This window comes from Aythya fuligula, chromosome 5 (genome assembly GCF_009819795.1).
Source record: "Aythya fuligula isolate bAytFul2 chromosome 5, bAytFul2.pri, whole genome shotgun sequence".
In the NCBI taxonomy this organism is placed as follows: domain Eukaryota; kingdom Metazoa; phylum Chordata; class Aves; order Anseriformes; family Anatidae; genus Aythya; species Aythya fuligula.
In genome coordinates, this window is record NC_045563.1 from 39608957 (window position 1) to 39629830 (window position 20874).

The 20874-nt window shown below is 36.3% G+C and overlaps 1 protein-coding gene across 4 annotated transcripts in view; it reads right to left on the reverse strand.

The window, feature by feature from the left end:
* Positions 1 to 4526: 4526 nt before the first annotated feature.
* Positions 4527 to 20874, reverse strand: part of SCG5 (secretogranin V) — a 29326-nt gene continuing 12978 nt past the window's right edge. For all 4 annotated transcript variants that reach the window (XM_032187603.1, XM_032187604.1, XM_032187605.1 and 1 more), the window contains exons 3-6: positions 17446 to 17595; positions 14303 to 14415; positions 9789 to 9842; positions 4527 to 5977 (exon numbers count right to left, since the gene is read on the reverse strand). In XM_032187603.1, coding sequence (XP_032043494.1) covers positions 5882 to 5977; positions 9789 to 9842; positions 14303 to 14415; positions 17446 to 17595 — 413 coding nt within the window. In that variant the 3' untranslated portion in view covers positions 4527 to 5881. The remainder of the gene's footprint in view (positions 5978 to 9788; positions 9843 to 14302; positions 14416 to 17445; positions 17596 to 20874) is intronic.

The following is a 20874-nucleotide window of genomic DNA, read 5'->3' on the forward strand; positions in this document are numbered from 1 at the left end:
GCAGTAACACAGCCTTAAGGCCCATAAATCACAGCCATCACACTATGCATTGGAGCAACCGAAAGTTTGGCAATCAACTTGGTTTCTGGTTGCACAGTTGTTTTTTTTTGTTTGTTTGTTTTTGTTTTGTGTTTGTGTGGTTTTTTTGTTTGTTTGTTTTGTTTTGTTTTGTTTTTGAGTTTAACTTAACCAATGCTGAATTGTCATTGCATCTCTGGATGACCTGACAACTTCTTTCATGGGTATGTTTTGGCCATTTGGAAATATGAAATGACATGATGTAGTATTTTCTTTTTTTTCCAAATGTGGAAAGGTGTTCTGCCTGCCTTAGGATGATGACTCAGGGCCACACTTCTCTGTGGGGGCTATCCCACTTGAATTTCAGCCACTTTTAAATGACTTTTGATCATTAGGATGTAGGTAATGCTCTGTAAAACTGCAATTATTTTTTTTTTATTATCTTTTTTTTTTTTTTTCAGAGTAAAGAATTAATTAAGACAGGCTAAGACTGAATTTGGCATTAAAACTGTATGCCCATTCTGTGAGCTAACTCTTGCTCAAACCTAATATATATATATATGTATATATGTATATACATATATATACATATATACATATATATATATATTTGTGATGGAGGTCTGGAGGTCTTTGGTGGCTCCCAAGAAAGTTACAAGTTGGTTAGGGTCAGAACAAACATTTGGAATAAAAGCTGTCATTTTTTATACATTTAAAATCAGAGCTTAAGGATCTATAAATGAATGATACCGGTTAAGGGAAGAGGGATAGTCTGAGCCTCTCAACATTATTTTACTTTGTGCTTTCTCTTTTGCCTCACTCAGTTTATAATGAAATTTAGCCACTGACTCCCAATACTATTTTCCTTGGAGAACAGAGTAGGATGAAGTAAATGTAAGACTCCCATGCATTGCTGCATGTTTTGTTAACAGGACTTATAGGAAAAAATAAGAAGAGATTATTCAGGTCCACCTGATCTTTAAATCTGGAAGCCATTCTCAACTCCTACTATCTCTGATCCCTTTGCACTTCTGCCACATATACAAAAAATAGACATGGTGACACAACATTTTTTTTAAAGTTATTTCAGTTCCAATTGGTAATGATGCTGCCATGACATTCACATCATTTAAGATTTGTTATACTCCCATGTGTTGAACACATGGCTAGCAGCTATTCCAGCCATCAGGATTCACGTAATCATGGCAAAGCAGTTAGCATCATAAATAAAGCAAATATGAGCAGATATTACATCCTTCTTCTCATGGTGAATTGGGATGATGAACTAGAATTCAACCCCATTCTTCATGGAACAGCAGAAAGCTTGAGTGTGGTAGACCATGTACATACATATGTACCTGGGAAATGATTCCTTTAACCCTTTCATGGTCTCATAGTTGGAAATCTTGGCTTAGGACAAAATCTTGTGCCAGTTTACCTTATTTGTGGTTCATGGGGCCTTCATGATGGGAATTCCATACTCTTTTTCTACATTGTTTTTTAGTCTTTATTTAGTTTTCATCTAAGTAGGTCATTGCCAGTAGCTGAGCACTTTAATGGAACTTGCCATTTGCCAGTCATAGTTGTAATCTGCCTTTGGCTTTAGGCACCATAAACAGACAGACATTTAAGGGACACAGTAATTAAAAAGGATTAGTATATGAGATGATTATCAAGCATGATATTTATTTAAGATTGTTGAAGATAATTGCATGACTTCAAATATATATATATAATTTTTTTATGTGTACACTTAGCTAATAAAACAGTGAACACACTCATCTCCCCTTTAGTCATGTGAAATTACACTTTTTTATGCATTTACTGTTTGTCATGGTAGCATCTTCTGCATCTTCACACCTTCCTTTTCTCCTTCCATGAATATGAGTCTAAGAATTTTTCATCTTTGAACACTGTGTCCTAATGATTCAGACATTCCAGACTTGCATGTAAGAAAGAAATACTTGCATAAAAATCAGTTCACAGGACCTGTGATAAAGCATTATAAATGAGGTGAGAGTTCCTTTAACAAGCTTACAAGCAAAAAGGCCAGAAGAGTACAAGTTTATTTTGTGCTGGTGTTGCTGTGTTGTTGTTTGTTTCTTCTTTCCAAAAAATTTAAATGTTGGAAACATTTGTTTTTGTACAGCATGAAAATGAAAATAAAGCCTTTTCAACGCTTTCACAGAGCTACTGGTTAGAGATCTAGTTTGAGGGCATGGACTCAACTCTTCTTCATCTTAAAAAAAAAAAAAAAAGTACTTTTCCTCATCCCCAACTCCTGTCGTCATTTGGAAACAAAAGAGGTTTGAATGTTACTTTGTCTATAACAAATCCAAAAACTTAGTTGTCTTGGTATTCATCTTTCTGTCCATGTCCTTCATAAGTTTAGCAGATTAATATGTTTCATTGTGTTTCAATAAAATGATTCAGGTCAGCTTAATTTACAATCCTGTACATGACTCTCAGAAGCCTGACACCACATCCCCAGCATCTAGTTCCAATTTTCTTTGGTTTGCTTGTGAATTGCTGGACAGATTATCAGCATAGATTTGTTAGATGAATCCAAATGTGCCAATAGAATCAATCATATAATTATTTCTCCTCTGAAATAATTCACTAAATATTTTTATATTACTTTCTTCTGGGGGTTGACATTTTTGTATTTTTTAATGCTGAGTTTACTATAAGGCTACATTATCTTCTAAAAAGAATACCTTTTGTACAGCATAAAAAATGAAAACAAAGCCACACGTGTGAGTACATGTATATAAAAATATATAACCTAGATTTTGCTGTTACACTTTTTTTTTTTTTTTTTTTTTTAATAGGGTCATAAATATTTTATAGCCAGCCAAAACCAGTGTTACATGGTGTTACACTTTATTTTGTATAGCTTCTTCAAGCAAGTTATATCTGAAATATGAGAGGTAATTAACATACTTGCAGATTTTAAAGTGTCTAAAAATGTTTTGTTTTCCAAATAATGAAATTTCTAAACAATGACAGCTATATACAAGCTTCTTAACTCACATGCACTATTAATGCAAAAAGGAGTGATTACACATGAGAGAATGACCAGCCACTTATATCCTTTAGTATGTTGTTTTGTGGCATCAGCTCTTATTCTTTTAGTTGGTGTCTTTGTTCGTTGATTGGAATAAACCAGCAATTTGTTCATTCTTTGTATAAAACTACATAAAAACATTTGGACTGCTGTTGGGAGACATGTTTTGGTTGCTTTTTGATCTGTAATGATTGTGGCACTACCAATCCCAATTCAAAAACATAGCTCTACTATGAAACTCAAATTAGAATAATTAATCTTATTATCATGGTGTCATAGCTATATTTTATCAAAATGTGACAGTATTGTTTTTCAGTCTTGTTTGTCGAACACTACAGTTGTCTGATGGACTCATGACTGGTACTGCTATGTATTTTCATTCTAGCAGACAGTTCCTGTAAAACACAACATTGCATTGTGCAATGTAAAGATGGGTGTTTTTTGTTTGTATGTTTGATTGATTGATTGTTTTTGTTTTTGTTATTTTTGAGGGGGGGAGGAGGAGGCTGTATTTAAAGACAAGAATATGTGTAAGTTGTGTAATTATCTTTTGCCTGCTCTGTGCTGATGTACCACACTTGGAAGGGCAGCTCCTCAGACTCCAGCAGAGAGGAATCTCAGTCATGGTGGTTTGTGGTGCCTGTCACATCAGCACAGAGTGGGTGTAGTGAGTGGGTGAAGTATTTATAGAAATCATCTCTGATACCATTAATCAAATATTATCTCTTTGCCCCTCCCTTTTTTTAGCCCCGCATTTACCGTATACACATCCTTTTATTATGTGCTGGTCCATATGAAGAGCTTAAAAATGAAATAAATTACCTTCATTGTTTCTTCTTTTGTTTTTGTGTGTGATTAAAATGGATTTTACTGCAGTTAATAAGGCCAGAATGTAGCTCAAATTACTTTAAAAGTAGATAAGATGGTTGACTAGATGAGGAAACACCAGTTTCTGAGGAGTGGAAATCAAGTGAAAGCCCCCTTGTCAGCAGGAGGGGCTGGCTGTGGGGCTAGGGGGAAGGAATGGCAATTTGGTGTACTTTCGGTCACTGGGTACCAAAGGGCTCTGGTTTTTAGTTCATAACATGGTATGTGTTCTGTCCTGTAGACAACCTTTGCACCTCTGCAGCTCTCAGTACCTGAGTGAAGACTAAGTGGGAGTGCAAATTAAAATAAACAGAGAGCATGAGTCCTGCCCTGCAAGCAGCCGGGGTGCTCCCACCCTTCTTAAGGCCCTGGAAACTGAGGGAGCTCAACATTTCACAGAAACTCCTCCATTTCTTGCCACATGCAATTATATACCCCACGGCATTACATACTCTCTTAGTTTTCTCTTCCAACATTTTTTTTTAAAGAGGAAATATGATGAAAGACTTTATAGTTCAGCCTAGAATGTTACCGAGTTTTGCAATCCACCCATAAATAACTTGAGAGGAACAACTCTCTGCATACATAATTTATTGTGAATTACTTACTGGTAGGAAAGAAAAAGCAAATACCATACAAAGTCATATTTGTGATGTTAAGTTTAATCATACGTAGCTAGGACCTTTAGTTTCTGTTACTGTCTCATCTGTTTTATCTGAGGTCACTGTTATTTTACTGTCTCTTTGTAGGACAGGGAAGAAAACTAGACTTTTTTTTTTCATAGGTTTGAATTTCAAAGCTAATGTTATTTTCTATAATTCCAATGCCACATGTACATGGCTTGTTTCGCTTGTACTATTTCAGATGCACCCTGAAAATAACAACAATTTTATTTAATTTTGTATTCTCATCTTTAAGAAATCCATAGCTCAGTTTGCTGCCATATAAAGTTCCTCAGGTCCTAGGGGAAAAAGGGCAGTTTAAAGCCTCCTGGAGTAACTTCAAGAGCAGTGATAGCTACCAGTGTTATCGGAGTATCAAAACTTTTTAGAAGATCATCAACTGCTATGACCTGCACATCCTGGATTTGTATTCAGAGGATGTTGGCACAACCTTATTAACACAGATAACTGTCTCCATCTTCACTTATATCCCAGGGACACTTTAAGCACTTCATTATGCACAAATGCTGCCTTTACTAAGACAAAAGAACAGAGGGGAAGATTAACTTCCACCCCAAAGTGCTATTGATAATGAAGGAAAATGCACAAGGGTTCAGGAAAGTTGTGGACATGGAATGATTAAAACTAACAGAAAAGTATTCCAGCGGACAGAATAAAAAAAGCAGCTTTTTAATTTTTAAATTTGCACAGAAATAACTGAGACAGATGAGCCTATGAAATATTTTGGAAAACGTCACTTTGCAAACCTTGTAGATTGCTTAAATGTTTATTAAAATAGACCAAAAGCCAAAATTCTCTGGGTAAAATAAATACTTTGTCTTTGCTAAGTAACAATATTTGTGAACAAAACATAAAACTATAATTTTCATGTGTCAAACATAGTAACATTTAAGATTAAATGCTGGAGTCAGACAGGGCATTTTTTTACATCTTCCTATTTACAAGCTGCTCATTAAGACCATTTACCTCACGTTAGCTATTAAAATGACTAACATTTTAAAAGTTTGCTCCATGACTAAAATAAAAACAACAGAAATGTCCTTTTACCATAGCTTAACGAAAAGCAGAACCATATTTTTGTTATCTAGGAGAACATACTGTTATAAATACAGCTGTTTTTCATCTACAATTATATAAATAATAAACATGCTGCCATTCACAAGGATTTTAATAGATGATTATATATAAGCAATATTACGATCTAGCAAAGGATGGCATGAGTTTTCATCATTCATTTTTATTGTACTTATTCAGGACCCTTGTCTTCATCAGAAAAATGTGGAACAGACTTCTTCGCTACAACATTGTCCAGTCGCTGTCCTTGCAGATATGGGTTCACACTCTTGAAAAAAAAAAAAAACATAAAATTATTAATATTTATTAGAAACAGGAAAATACAGAAAAGGTAACTAGGAAAAGTGGATATATACATATATTTCATATCTGTCAAACATTAACAGATGAAGAACAAAAATTGCTCCCAGGGAGTAAAATCTAAAAGTCAATCAGTGCTATGCTTTCTAATACATTTTTTGTGAGTGAGAATTTAACCCAATCCACTAAAAACAAAAAACTGCTACCTACCCCACAGTGTGAACAAGTAGAGGAGGACTACACAGAGTACAGGACAGGCTGGGTTAAACACTGTCTTTTTGCTCCGCTCCTCCTTTCCCAGTTCAACAGAGAAGCAGCAGATCTAATCCCCTCACTCCTGAGGCAGGACAGAACTCACTGTGACTGTACAGGTAACCTTTAGCTTAAATCACTGCTCCCTGATGGACCTAGATACTACGACACCATTTTTAACCTAAGTCTTCTCTTCAGCCCATCTCACCGGAAAACCCATCTTTGCTCCCTTTCTTGATGCTGAGATAAAAAACTGCTGGCACAGAAGCAGAGCCAAGCAAAATTTTGGCATAGGAAATGGCCCTCGTACCACTGCCAGAACAAGGGAATGCTGGAAAGAAGATCCCTGGCGAGGCTTTAACTTCTCTTTGCGCCATGTAAGCAGCACAACGTGAGACTGAAGATGAACAGATCCTGTCTCAAAACTGTTTGGACATCATGGTAATGTAGAAAGCCTCTGCTTGAATTTTATCTGTACCAATTAATTAAAATGTGTTAATTGTATCTGCAAGTATCAATCAGCTTTGTGGAGTTTTAAAATTAAAAAAGTATTATTTACACCCACTGTGTCCATGTATGCAAAATGCAAATGCATGTTCTCTTCTTCATGAATATAGACAAAAAATATAGTGTGCTGGTTTTTGATGACAATAAAAATTATTTGCCTCTCTAAGGATAAACTTCAGAGGAATTCAAATTTTCTAGTATCTCCTGATTCTCATCAGACTTCTCTATCGTAGAGATATAGAGATAGGTACTTTTCTTGAGAAGTCTCTTTCACTAAAACCTAGGAGTTCAAAGCTAGGCAAAAACAAACAAAGAAAAAAACTTTAAAATATACATGAAATATTTCTTTTCAAATATCGCAAGTATTTGTCAAATCTCTGGAAAATATTTGGATTTATTTTTATTTGCATTTAAGTTCCTGAGTTTGTCCATATTTGTGGAAGCTATCATTAATACTTGATCACAGCGCAGAGCAGCCCTTTTGTTTTTTATTGTTTCTGAATGCTTTGCCTGCTACAAGTGAAAACATAAGAGTATTAAGAACCAGAAATGAGTGTGGAAAAATCTTTGAAAATAAAACTAACAGTAATTTAATGCTCTAAATTGTTAAAAATAAGACACATGTAAATGATTTGTTTGTGTTTGTTAAAAGAAGTTCTGTTTAATGTTAATTTAGTGAAATTCAGCTGTTGCATAAACTTCTAGGAATTATTTGAAGATTCTTAGGAAGATTAATTGGTCTTTTTTTTGGAATGGTACTTGCTTGCTACTTTTTGAAATAAAGTAGAAGAGAATGAGAATACATTAAAAAAAAAAAAAAGAAAAAAAAAAGAAAAAAAGTATCCTCAACAGACAAAAGAAAACACAAAATATAATGCAAAAATTCTGGCTGATAAGGCTAAAATTTTTTTAATCCCATACAGCTGTGTAGAATTCAAAGCAATGTGGTTCAGGAATACCTTTGCTGTAGGCTCAGAGCTGTGTACAGTGTGACTCTGTTACAGAACTCCTGTCATATTCAGGGTATTAGATAGTGCTCATATATAGAAATTCAACAAAGTGAGAATCACTAGTTAAATTAGAGGACCCCGTACACCTCCTTGTCTTCCACTGCAAAGGCTGCAAAAGTTTAACACAGTGGCAAATAGTAAATACATACCTTTGCTATAAGTACTGCGTATGTATGTATATGCCTGTGTGTGCAGATGTATATTTATATACATCTATATAAACATACATTTATGCACAAATACTTAGGTTTTGTGGGTTTGTATAATCCCATAGACCCCCTTTGATGGTTATGCTATAGCATTGTACAGCATTGTACAGTGCCCTTCCTCTCCATGGACAGCCCAAAAATCCCCAGACATGGGACTTTTGGAGATGTGCTCTAATCTAACACTGGGATGTCCTGACCCAAAAGAGCAATTTGTTGCCAGCAACTGTCCTCAGTAAATTCCATTGGTGTAGAAGGGCACAGAGGAGTGACAGGGAGCACAGCAGCTAAGAGGGTGTCATATGGGCTTTTTGGTATCTGGAAAAAAAACACCGTTCCACTGCTGTCATCTCTAGATTATCCTGCTGTTGATACAGTGACAATTCCAAATAGTTTATTACAGCATTAGCAACCACTACAGTATTACTCTCAAAACAGTAAGATAATTTAAATGATGTTAAATTCACACCTAAATGATACACCCATGCTAAGAAGAAAAAAAAATCTGCTGCAAAGAAAGAAACTGACACTTTCACCTCTTAAATTCTGGGCTATTCCTGCCCACAGGGTCTGTCACGTCTCTACAGCCATTAGTTGCCTTATATTTGATTATATCACTCAGCACATGAACAGAAAATGTGTATATGTACTATTTCTTCTTATGTATCTATCTCACCAATCATACTTTAACATAGTATTCTAATGAGTGTTCTAATGGTGTTCTATATTTATCTTTCCAGAGTAAAATTTACTTACTTGAGACCAAATATAGTATGTCCACACTTTTTCATTTTCTTTTATGTAACTTGAAAATCAAATGGAAATGGAAGGCAGACACTAAGCTGAAGATAGGTCATTACCTATAATCGACCAGGGTTTATTACCAGTTATGTGTGAATCAGTAAGAAATCAGCTGACTTTTCCCTTTCTGGAAAGAACTTTAGGTTTGAGAGTTAAACAAATAAATAAATAAATAAATCACCTTCACTTATGCTTCAGTTATTTCAACCCAAGTTTACTTCATTTACAGTATAAATTGTGCTGTCATATTTTACAAAGCTACTTTTTTTTTTTTTTTTTTGGCAGAGAACTAGGCTTCTTAATGTAAAGCCTCATTTTCTTCTTGTAAAAAAAATACACCAGCAGCAAAGCTAAAGACTGCTACTCTGTCTGAAAGTGATAAAAGACAAGCTGATGCTACTGAAAAACAAGAGAATATAGTGACACGAACTGTGCAAAAATTCTCTGTGGTATGTGTATCTCCTCGGTGTAAGGGCCAGCAAGGTAACAACCCATTCATCCTTGTCTGCCCAGCAAGTGGGACACAGAGCTAGGAGTTTAATTCTGAGCCGCTTTGCAGTATGCAAGTTAGTTGAATTTCATAGGCTTAAGGACCAATTCTGCTGTCATTTACACCCAAACACATACTGACACATATGGGTAGTGGTAATTAGTTTTACTGATACATTTAATAGGAAAAATTTTATTTCGTTTTAAAGAAATCTGAGTAATTTCAGATGGCTTCATGGAATCAGGATCACCACAGATAATACAAAGTTTGTCAACAAATGCTCTGCATTGAAGTGCATCTTCAGAATGCAACAGGCTTTAGCGAATTACATCTTGTACTCAGTGACAGTCACCAAGCCTGCTGTAGTAGCTTATCACAGACATTCCCTGCCTTCAGGCATTACCTAAGGTATAACATGGATGCATTAGGCTAACTTTCTTTTTCAGCAGTATGATTTTAGTTCTTATTAGCTCTGTAGATGATAGAGGGACAATAAATTATTCTGATAGTTACCCTCCTTCTTCTTTTTGGACCACCATTAATCTTCTCAAAGAGTAAATTCTTGCTCTGGAAGGGGAAAAGACATAGCCATCAAACTCATTACACTCTTTTAAAAATACTACTCTTCCTATTAAATATTAGCATATGAACAATTCATAAGCAAGTTTAGATGGGTGTGTAGTTTTACAGGAAAGATAAATATATCCAGAATGTTAGCAGAAATATCCAGATAAACATTTTCAGTTCTTCAGGAGCAGTCAGTCTCATCAACAACTAAAAAGCCAGTAATTTTCCACTGTGTTGCACTGTATCTTTGAGCTTAATGCAGAAGCACACTAAGTACATGCCTGTATAATGATATAGGTTGGAAGTCCCACATAATGTCCCACATACATAGTAAAAATACATATACATTAAAAAAAAAAAAAAATGAAGAAAAAAAAAGAGAAAAAAAAAAAGAAAAAAATGGAGAGGGGGAGGGAGAGAAGTTACTCTGATACATCTTTCTATAGATTTGAGGTGATGAGAACAGAAGCAAAAATATTTCTTTTACAAGGGATTTTCTAATGAATTTTAAAAACTACAGTCAGTGTGATTCCTACTGTTTTGTTGTCTTTGCTTATTCCCTTCCAGATATCAACACTTTCCAGTGCAAAGTTCTGCTGAAATGAGTTTAGTGCCAATTCTTCCTTTGTTTAAGTAGTGCCCTCAATAAAGTTTCTAAAAACCATTTGGTCCATAACATTTTTAATGGTGAACCTTTTAAAAACTGCCAAAAACATCTTGGCAGAAAGGAAAGTTATGATGATGAGAAAAAAAAAAAAATAAGAAAAGAAAAAAAAGAAAAGAAAAAAACAACACACACACACACAAAAAAAAACACCCTCTGACCATGGTTTATATGAGTGCATCCACATATTGTTATATTTCATACAAGTAGTGAGTTCTAATAAAGTCTGGAATAACACACACATGCTCAACACATTTTGTTTCAGTTGTGTATTATACAGAAAAACAAAACAAGACCCTAACCTGAAAATGGAAGGAAAGAAGAATTAGATGTATAAAAGCAGAACACTGTATAAACAAAGCCATTAATTCTGCTATAAACAACTGACCTAACGTTGATTATATAAATAGAAAGTGTAATTCTAGCGCGAGACAAATTCACCAAAACACTTCTACCCTCTGCACAGCCTTGATATGAGAAAAAACAAACATTTTCAAGTGTTACAATGACATCTGCCAAAATTGTCTGGTTTGTACTTCTCATGTTCATTAAGCCCAAAATTCGCAAGGCCTATCTCTTGCCCAACCTCAGTTATTTTATCCGAACTGTGCCAAAAGGGAACAGAGATGAAGTTGGCCAAGAGAGACATTCTTGGTTAGTCATTTGTGCAAACTCACTTAGGGAAAACGTAAATTTAACATTTAAAAAAAATGTGTAAATTATTCTCTGTAGTAACAAAGTGCCACTGAAGCCTCTCTTCGTAAACTATATGGCTATACTTTTCATGAGAGGAAAAATAACGTCGCTGAAATAAGAACAATTTCATGACTACTGAAGCTAACATTCCTGTCCCTCTGGAAAATTCCTTACAATTGAAGTGTTCCTGCTCAGGAAGGTCATATGTGCCTTGTCTGTTTGGGAATGCCTTAAGACCGTAACTACTACTTTTAAGCACTGCATGCAGTGCAAAGCAAAGGGGGTTATGAAGCACGATCTACGGGTATGCATGAATGGCGAACCACAGCTCTGGAAATGTGTGCCGTGGTGTAAGGCCCTGAGCTCATCGGCTGCTGAATTTTGCCTGTGAAGCACTTGCTGTTCTCACCATGCGCCTGGGGCTTCTTAGGCGTGGAGGCACAGAGCTTCCCCAGCTAAAAATGAGCCTCAGCTGGAGATGAGCTGCACGCCTGATGAGGAGATGTTGCTTTGGGAGGAGAGTGAAGGGGAACTCCTGGCACATTGCAGGGCCTCAGGACTGCAGGAACAGCAGTGGCACAAGGAATCACTGCTTCCCTCTTGCTTCTGGAGCTTCCCTTGCACCCACCAGGTACTTGGAGGTTGGGATTTGGGCAGAAGAACTCAGGAACTAAAATGATTGCAACCAGTGCCAGAAAGATTTACCCTTCTTTCAGAGGTCACTGAAACTTGTTTAGGTCAGTAATGATCAGCAGCTCTGTAATGTGGGCTTGCACAATTATTAAGCAAAAGTGAAAAGGAAAATTGCATTACCAAGGTTGCACACTTTCAAGAGGGCTTTTTTATTCCTGCATTAGTCAATTTGCAGTCCATCAGGAATATCAAGCATGATAATTGCTATTACATCAAGCATACTACATTGAATTCAATAACCTGTATCTATTGTCTGAAACTGAAGATGGGTACCGAACCTACAGAACCCACCATTAATAATAACCACCATTGTCAGCCAGCTATTTTAAAATGTCAGTTGGCAAAGTGAGATGCACTTAACACTGCTCATTATAACTGAAGTTGGAATAAAATGAAATCTGTAAGTGACTAGTTTCAGGATTTCGGTAAAATTAGGAAGCCAGAGAGGGCAGCTTCTTTTAACAAGGAGATCAGTCTTGTGGTATGTTTTCCTTCTTGCTTCCCATTTGCATTTCTTTCTACTGAGTTTGATCCCTCCTCTCTAGCTGATAAGCACAACTGGCATTATTTCTACCCTGAGAGTGAAATGTTATTCACTATTTCAGTAGAAAAAAGTGTTGTTGAAAAACATCGTTGCTTTCAATTTACTATTTGCACTGATACTGGCTTAAGAAAACAAAGCTGAACTTTCTCTTTTTACCCCTGACCCCCCTGGGATGTTCATTTATGCCTGACCTCGCCCAGATGACAGTAAGTGACCTAAGAGAAAGGTCTGATCGACTTTCTTTCTCCTTTATAAAGTCTCAGATAGCTAATTTTTAGAGTGCTTTTCAGCTCTCATTTTTTTCTGGCAAGGGAAAAATAACAAAAGCAGCCATAAAAATGGATACCACTGTATTTCCCAATCTTTTTAATGTGTAGTAATATACAGTGAGGAGGCAGTCAGGGCAATACTCCTGGATCTCGGCAGAACATTTACTCATGTACATTACCAGCTGTTTCATCTCTGATTAAAAAGATTGGGACTTGGCTCTGCTGAAGCTAGATATGATTACTGTTTGGGACCTAACAATCTCTTTTAATCCACATGTGAGTAGTTTATTCCCTAAATTAGTAGTGATGGATGGAGAAATGAAAAAAGGCCAGTATTCGCTAAGGATTACCTACCATTTGTTAACTATGTGTGTTGCTGATGACAACACAGTATGTACATTGATTCTGAAATAATGCTGTAGGCCAAAGATTTGCAGAAGTGTTATTATAGTCTTCAAAGTGGCATTATGAAAGTAAATTACTTTTAAATAATAAGAAAACTAACAGCATTATCTGGCATAAATAATAAAGTTCACCATCTGGTGTTTTTAAAATGAAAACCTTTGATGGTAATTACTTAGAATGCAACAGGGGTTTCCAAAATTTGGATTTTTGGCATGATTGTCTGTAGAAATTTAGCACTCACATAAGTAATTAAGACTATAAATCTTACATTGGTTTGATCATGAACGATGAATCATTGTCTCACAATTACAGCCGGAGAAGAGGCTGCCAAACATGTCTATTTATCGATATACGCTTAGAGAGCACGGGTTTAGGGCAATCTTAAGTAAAGTGCTGTAACAATGTATAATGAGATTTCATGATTTGCTCTAGCAGCATAAATTATGATCATTGTTATTGTTTTCCTGGCGCCTGAAGATGGATTTGGGATCGGACATTTAACTGATGTAATCTAAGATTAAGCGGCAGAGCTTTCTTTGGAGCCTCTAGCCTGAAGAAATAGTCTAGCTGGAGTTATTAAAGTCCTTGTATGTGTAAAGCAAGATTTTTACCCTTAGTGTAGCTCACTGTATTTATTATATGCAATGTATAAAATAGTTTTTTAAAAAAATACCATAAAATAGCTCCAATAGAGCCTACTGATGCTCTGCTCCTATGCAAGCCAAAAGCAGTGGAAGGGGAAAACAACAGCACAAAGGCAAACTGCCCCCTCCCACACTGCTTACCCACCCCAGTCTGGTTTGCGCCAGGCTCTGCCCAGGAACCCACTTATGTTCTGGAGCCTCATGATAACAAGCTGAGCCGATTTTGGCTACAGGCGCACCGCATTTTGAAATGTGGTTTGCTGCATTTATCACGCACATACATAGCTGTCATGCTTTGGGACATAATGAGACAGGGGTTTCTATTTTCTGCTTTTATGGGCTTTTCATCGATCATTTTTCTTAGCCGCTATTTCTGTATTTGTAAGGGCAAGTTCATCTTTTTAAGAGGCTTCCTTTAGGGTGATAATTCTACCAGCAATCAGCCCAGTATTCTCCTTGTGGTTCTGTAGTATCTGAGGCAGCAGCAGATGAAACTCAGGTTCACAAGCAGCAAGAATATCAACATATCAAGAATATCAACTCACCCACTTGCCCACATTGGGATAGTCATGCTCTGGATCAAAAAGGTGTTGGTGCAGCTGGTATTCCCTGCTGAACTCCGCTGTGTCGGGGGTGTTTTCTAGACACCCATCATTGACTACAAAGGCATGTTAGAAAGCAGTGAGTCCTTAGTAGCTTTAAAACACAGATATCCACTTTTAGAAGCAAACTTTTTAAATGTAGTTTTGCAATTTAAAAAAGCATATAAAGAACTGGACAACTGGAAATACAATTTTATTTTATTTTTTTATCTTTTGAAAGGAGTTTGTCAGGATCCATATTTATTGAAGAACCCCACAATTTATTAAAACTCCAAAACTAACTAAAATTTATTTCCAAGCTCTCCCATCTCCTTTTTGTTTTTCTTTTAAAGTAGTGATTGAGATTAATTTTACATGGAACTGCTTGTTACACTGATTTGGAAGGGATCTTATTTTAATTTTTAAATGCCCTCAGGAAGTGATAGAAATTGTTTAAACAATACTTTTGAAGCTCATGGTAAAATGAGTCTGTAAGCAAAGGCAGAATTTCCTTCACTAAATTAGCTATTTGTGGGGCTCCATTTCTGGTTTGCTATTTTGTTTAAAAAATAGATTTAAATTTGTTTACACGTCATACATTCCCTTAAAAATGCAATGTGGCAGAAGCTGTATGCTAAGGGTATTTTGTGCCAGATTGATACTAATCTGATGAGTGTAGCAAATCTCTTTTTATCACAATGGATGGCTTTGCAGACATTGTCATGTCAAGGATAATATCTTTTTTAAAAGTCTGCTTATGGACTTTTTACCAAAATAAGTGACCTATTAGATTAAACAACAATTCAGGAACTTGAGGCCAGATCAGGCTCTTTGGATAGAGTTTTTGCTCTTGAAGCTCTCTTTTCATTGCCAGCATCATGCACTTGCAATCCCTGTTGCTCACAGACATACCCAAGGAGATGCCACCACACTGGGCATGACACTGGGCAGCAAAGCAGATTGCATCCACCAGAAGACAGACACTACAGAAGGAACACTGGACCTTCCCTTCCATTCTTGTGTGATCATCTTGTACAAAACTTTATAGGTGGATCATTTTTTCCTTTAGATTGGGGGAAACAGTAAAGACCTAACATAAAATGAATTAATTAAATGACCTTAAGGAGGTTTATTCCAGTGGATCCATTTTCTTTCTTTTCTCTTTAGGAAGAAAAAAATGTAAGAAGTGGGAAAAAGTAACCATGCTAGCTAACAGACAGAAACTGCGCACATTAGTTTCTGTGCCACTTAAACTAATATTTTTTTTAACTAAGGAGCACTTAAAATTTATTTCAGTCTCAGCAGAGACAAGGCCATCTCAGGAGAGAAGTAGGTGACAACAGAAATGTGGGTTCACCTCCTCACATTGTCTATGTCTATTGCTTTGGGTAGAAAACACAAAGAGAAGCTGGACATATGGTGTGCCCTCTGCGACCTGCTAATCAAAAAGTCTTCAAACTCAAGTGCTCAAGGCTTATGTATTCCTGCTGTGGAATGTGCATATGTAGACAGTGACTGGAAAAATTGTTTTCCATTAAGCAAATCCACAGACCTGATTGAGGAAGGCCTCCGGTAATTTGTATGCATAATACAGTTTTAACAGTCACCACTTGAATTTCCATTTAAGGCTCTGAAAAACATTTTACTCTAATCCTAGTAGATGCTATCTTTGCCCTCAGCGTACCTATGGCAGAGTTTATCTGAGCAGGCAGCACTTCTCGAGGAATTCTCCCCATGCTCCTATCTGACTGTACTGGTCTAGATAGCAACTTTTATTTCACCTAAGAAAGAAAAATTAAAGGGATTTTCAAAGTCATTTCTCTGGATGCCAGGTTTTTATTTATTTAATCACTTACAGAAGTTTGCTGGACAAGCACAGCAGATAAAAAGTCTATGTGCTTTTGTGTGTGAGAAAACATCATTTGCAACCTGTCAGACGCAGCTATATTGAACAAATGGAAGATGAGACTACTTCAGAAGTGATGCAGCCATTATCACCAAACAGGCTGTAATAGAAATCAGTGTGGATGGCTATTTGGATTTCTTTCATTATATGATGTTTTGAATGCAATGTAAAAACATTGTTTGCAAAGCTTCTCACGACAATTTTTTAAATCAGTTCTAAGCTAGTTAGAATATTTTTAAAATAAAAATGTGGACAACTGTTTTGGCATTACCAAAGAGCATAAATGAAGACTGAAGAGAAAAGATTTTGAAAGATCTCTTAGCTCACAAATAAAAAGTGACAGAAAAAAAAGAGTGCTCATTCCCATTCCGAGTTCCAGCATCCAAGGCAGCCAATGGGTATTTTACTACTATTTTCTGTACTGGAAATCATGTCCTTGGTCTCAAGTAACAGGAAAAAGATCTATTTCCTTAGGGTATGTCTATATCATGCACATGTAGTGCTGCTTGAGAGACCACTGAGCACTAGCCATGTGTATGGCTTAGGAAACACACTGGTCCGACCAAATGAGGGACGCGCTAAGTGTCTCAGGTATAACCACCCGCTCCCACTCTCCCCAGCTGCACTGCTACTTCTGCTGGAGCTAGCTTGCTTGTAATGAGTTGGGGTACGTCCACATAGTTCTCTCCATTTCATTGGCGGGGATGCACCCTCAGTGAGCTATAAAGCCACATGGATGGGAGCCAAGGTATCTTAAATATTGACTCATGGTCCTGGGTTGGGAGATCAGGGCAGACAGTTTCATTCTTCTTGGCACAATGAAAGTCTCCAAAATAAGGGTAAACCTCATCTGTACAGAACAGTAACTTTTTTTTTTTTTCTTTCAGGGGCCAGCCTAAAAATGAACTCCCTCAGGAACAAGATTCTATCACAAAACTCACCAACTTCTACTCCAAGGTCAAGATGATTTCTTCCATCTCACCTTCTCTAGCAGACATATAGCGATAGAGAAGGTGCATATATATATATATATATATAAAATCTAATATAAAACAACTGATTGCTCTACAGTTATCTTCTCCCAGGGTACAAAAAGACAGGAAACACACATCAGTGAATCAACTGTTGTACTGCTTAGCACATCACTGGAAGACTCAGTAGCACAGTCAATGCAGAGGTACGAAGGCTGCAGCAGAATTACCTGTTTTTCCAATAGGACAGGGATTTGGGGGGTCAGGATATCCTTGATCTTCACTGAAATCCTTTGGTATATTATCTCCTGTCAGCTCAGCCACGATATTTGGGATATTGCCATAAGGACCCAAGTGCTGGAGACCTTCATGTGCACCACCTAGCAAAGAAGATTTATACACAGCCTTTTTACAAGATGAAAAGTATAAATGCTTTAGTTTCTCTAAGTAATCCAGATTTAGGTTTTAAAAATATGTATAATTTTTACAGAGACAGATCCAATTTAGATTTCAAAAGTCTCTTTTAGAAATACCACCGTGTGACCTAAATCAAATAACAGGTAACAAGAAATTAAACTAGGAAACAAAGTTGGCTGCTTATTAATCTCAGGGTTTCTTTCCCTCTCCCCCTCCCCCCCTTTTTAATTATTATTAACTATATAATTTATAGGTAAGAAAATGCAAAGACAAAGCAACATGAGTCAGTAACGGAACTTAAAATATTTACTATATAATCTTCACTCACTGATGATATTATCATTCACTGAAGCAAGTAATAACTGAAGAAGATGTGGCAAGATATCATCATGCCACATTAATGACAATGTAAAAGGAAATAATACTATGTTTACAGCCTTGCATATTATTTATACTTTAATAAATTCAGTCATGTGAAGGGATTCAATACACCATATCAAAATTTGGTTATATACAGCCAGAAAAATGACTTTAAAATCAAACTGTTTCCTAAATGCAAATTTAAGTTGCCTGCACTAACAGTGAAAAGTGACTAAGAGTTCATACACTGGACGTATACAAGGCATTCTTGTGCACGTACACCTACACTGAAGTCATTTTGGTACAAAACATCACATTCAGTGACTTTTACACCTTTGTCTACTAGCTCAGTACTAGATTCAAGCTTTCATACCTGTCCTGCAGGACACAGGGCACCATGACTGTCAGGTCACAATGGCAGCGCGCAGCCCTGTGGTAATGCAGCAGCTCTCCATAACCCTGCCAGGCAGGGCAGGCAGAGGTGTTTCCTGCTCCTGGGCAAGTGCAACACAACAGGCATGCTGCAACCAGTGGGACTGGGGAAGGGGGAGCAGGCTGTGGCTCTCCTTCCTTCTCCCATGCACCTCAGCCTTGGGCTCCTCACCTCTGATAATCAGGGTCTTCCACAAGAGTTTTGGGAACCAAGCTCAGTCCAATCTCTCTATATTCTTTTCTACAATTATGTATGTGCTCAAGGGCTTTTGTTTTGTTTTGTATTTTATATTTTGTGCATGCATTACTGGCCAAATGCATCTAAATGCTAAAACCCAGCTGCTTGAGGAGTTTTCTAAGTACTTCAAAGAATACAGCATTCTTTTGCATTTTAGACAAATGAAAACTTAGTTTCAAGTATGCTCTTTGTCCTGCCATAAAGCAAACACCACACATACTGCAGCAACAGCTAATGTATATTTGAGTACTGAGATGGTTGTGTGACAGCACAACGTTTTTAAAACAGTATATAGTGAGGACTAAAAATGTAATGTCCATTGAGAGATTCCACTACCAGTGAATGAGAGGAAAAGGAATTTGAGTGATGTAAAAATATGAGTTAAAGAGTGAATGCAGATAAAACTGTTTAGGTAAATAACATGATCATCATCTTATCGACAAAGTATTATTTTCAATTTATATAATTATCATAGCTCCAAAAGATTGGAATAAAGTTTCTGAAAATGCAAGCTGCTCCAGAAGAATCATTCAAGTACTCCTGTCCTGAATTACAAATAAATACTACCAGCATAAGCTGCATTTTTTATGCAGCTAGGCATTGTAAACTAACATAATCCCTCTCAAAAATTGCTAGCATAAATCAGTCTTAAGAAATTTTGTATCTGTTTCTACACTTAGAAGTAGTAGTTCTGTCAAGTTTTCCGTATTTCACAAATAAGCAGTTGGAAGTTGGCACCATAGTACCAGAAGCAACTTAGTCTTTAAGCATATATATTTAAATTTTATTTGCATGACGGACTAAAATCTAATCAAAATGTTATTTTTCCCCTCAAATACAAATTTCTTATTCTATAATGCAATGTTGAAGGAAAGTTTTACAGATTTGTAACAAACATAAACATAGTCCTATAAAAACTTTGTAACTGTGTTATATGAGGTTTGTAGCTCATGTAGCTGACTATGAGATGTGGTACTAAAACCTGAAAATAGTTACACACACTATGAACTTTATTATACATTTACAGTTCATAGTCAACACAAAGATGATGCTTGAAAGAACTGTATAAATTCACAATAATGCTACGGAGATACATTAAAAATGTATAATATACATTTTTTTCTAATGGTATTGTTCAAATATCTAATATACAGCATAAAATATTTCTGTACTGAGATCCTTCACATGAAGATTGATTGCATACATGTACTTTAAAGCATCAGATTATAATTCTGCTGTAAACTAAAGAACCACATAATCAATACATGTTTGAACATCCTGTATACAATGTGGTTCACTATGGGACAATCCATCAGATACAAGCGTATCTACACTTGCATGTGGTGCAGACCTCTTGGCACCAAGGCTTCATCCATAAAGAAAACAGAGGTACTTAGCAGGCTCCAGCGTGCTATATATACAGGCAAGTTTAAACTGACTGCCAAGAATTCTTTTGACTGAGTACAAAACAATCTTTTTATATTAATATAAAAGATTGTTTCCTTTAGGTATAAATGTTCAGGATCATTTAAGGGTTTTTCCTTTCTTTCCAAAAGAACTGGATACAATAGCACCTGCTCTGGTGCCACAATTTAGCACGCTTGAGTGACTTAATAGTGTTAGCAAAGATCATTCCTTATAAGCTGTGATAAATAGTCCATTCAGTCAAGACTGCAATAATAAAAATGAAATGCTATGAATATACCAAATGTGAGTATTATGTACAGTTATTCACTAACTGCATTAGTTTTGGTATTGTAATGTTATTGATATTAAGCAACATCTTAAATATATGGCAGCTACCAAGTCAAAATATTGTAACACAAACATAGACACTACCGTGTAAAAAAATAGCACAAAATGGGTCTCTACCAAACCTTGAGGAAGAGACTGAAGTAAAAAGACAAGAAGACTAAATACTGAGGAATTTTTTGTAATTTCCTATCCAAGCATAGCATGAGAAACACCATTGTTATATCGTTTGAAACTGGACTAGAGAAACCCAGAGGGACGGTACAGAGAACAGTCCTGTACTGAGAAAGGATGGGCTAGAGAGCTGTATGTTTTTCTCCTCTCTCCTTGCTTCTTGTATGAACTGGCTTTGTGCAGTATGTACTAGCAGAAAAAGTAAAACAAAAATAATCAGCTCCCTTTCATGTGTGGGATATCTGTGTAAGCATGTGGTTATTTTACTTCCCTATAGGATAAACTA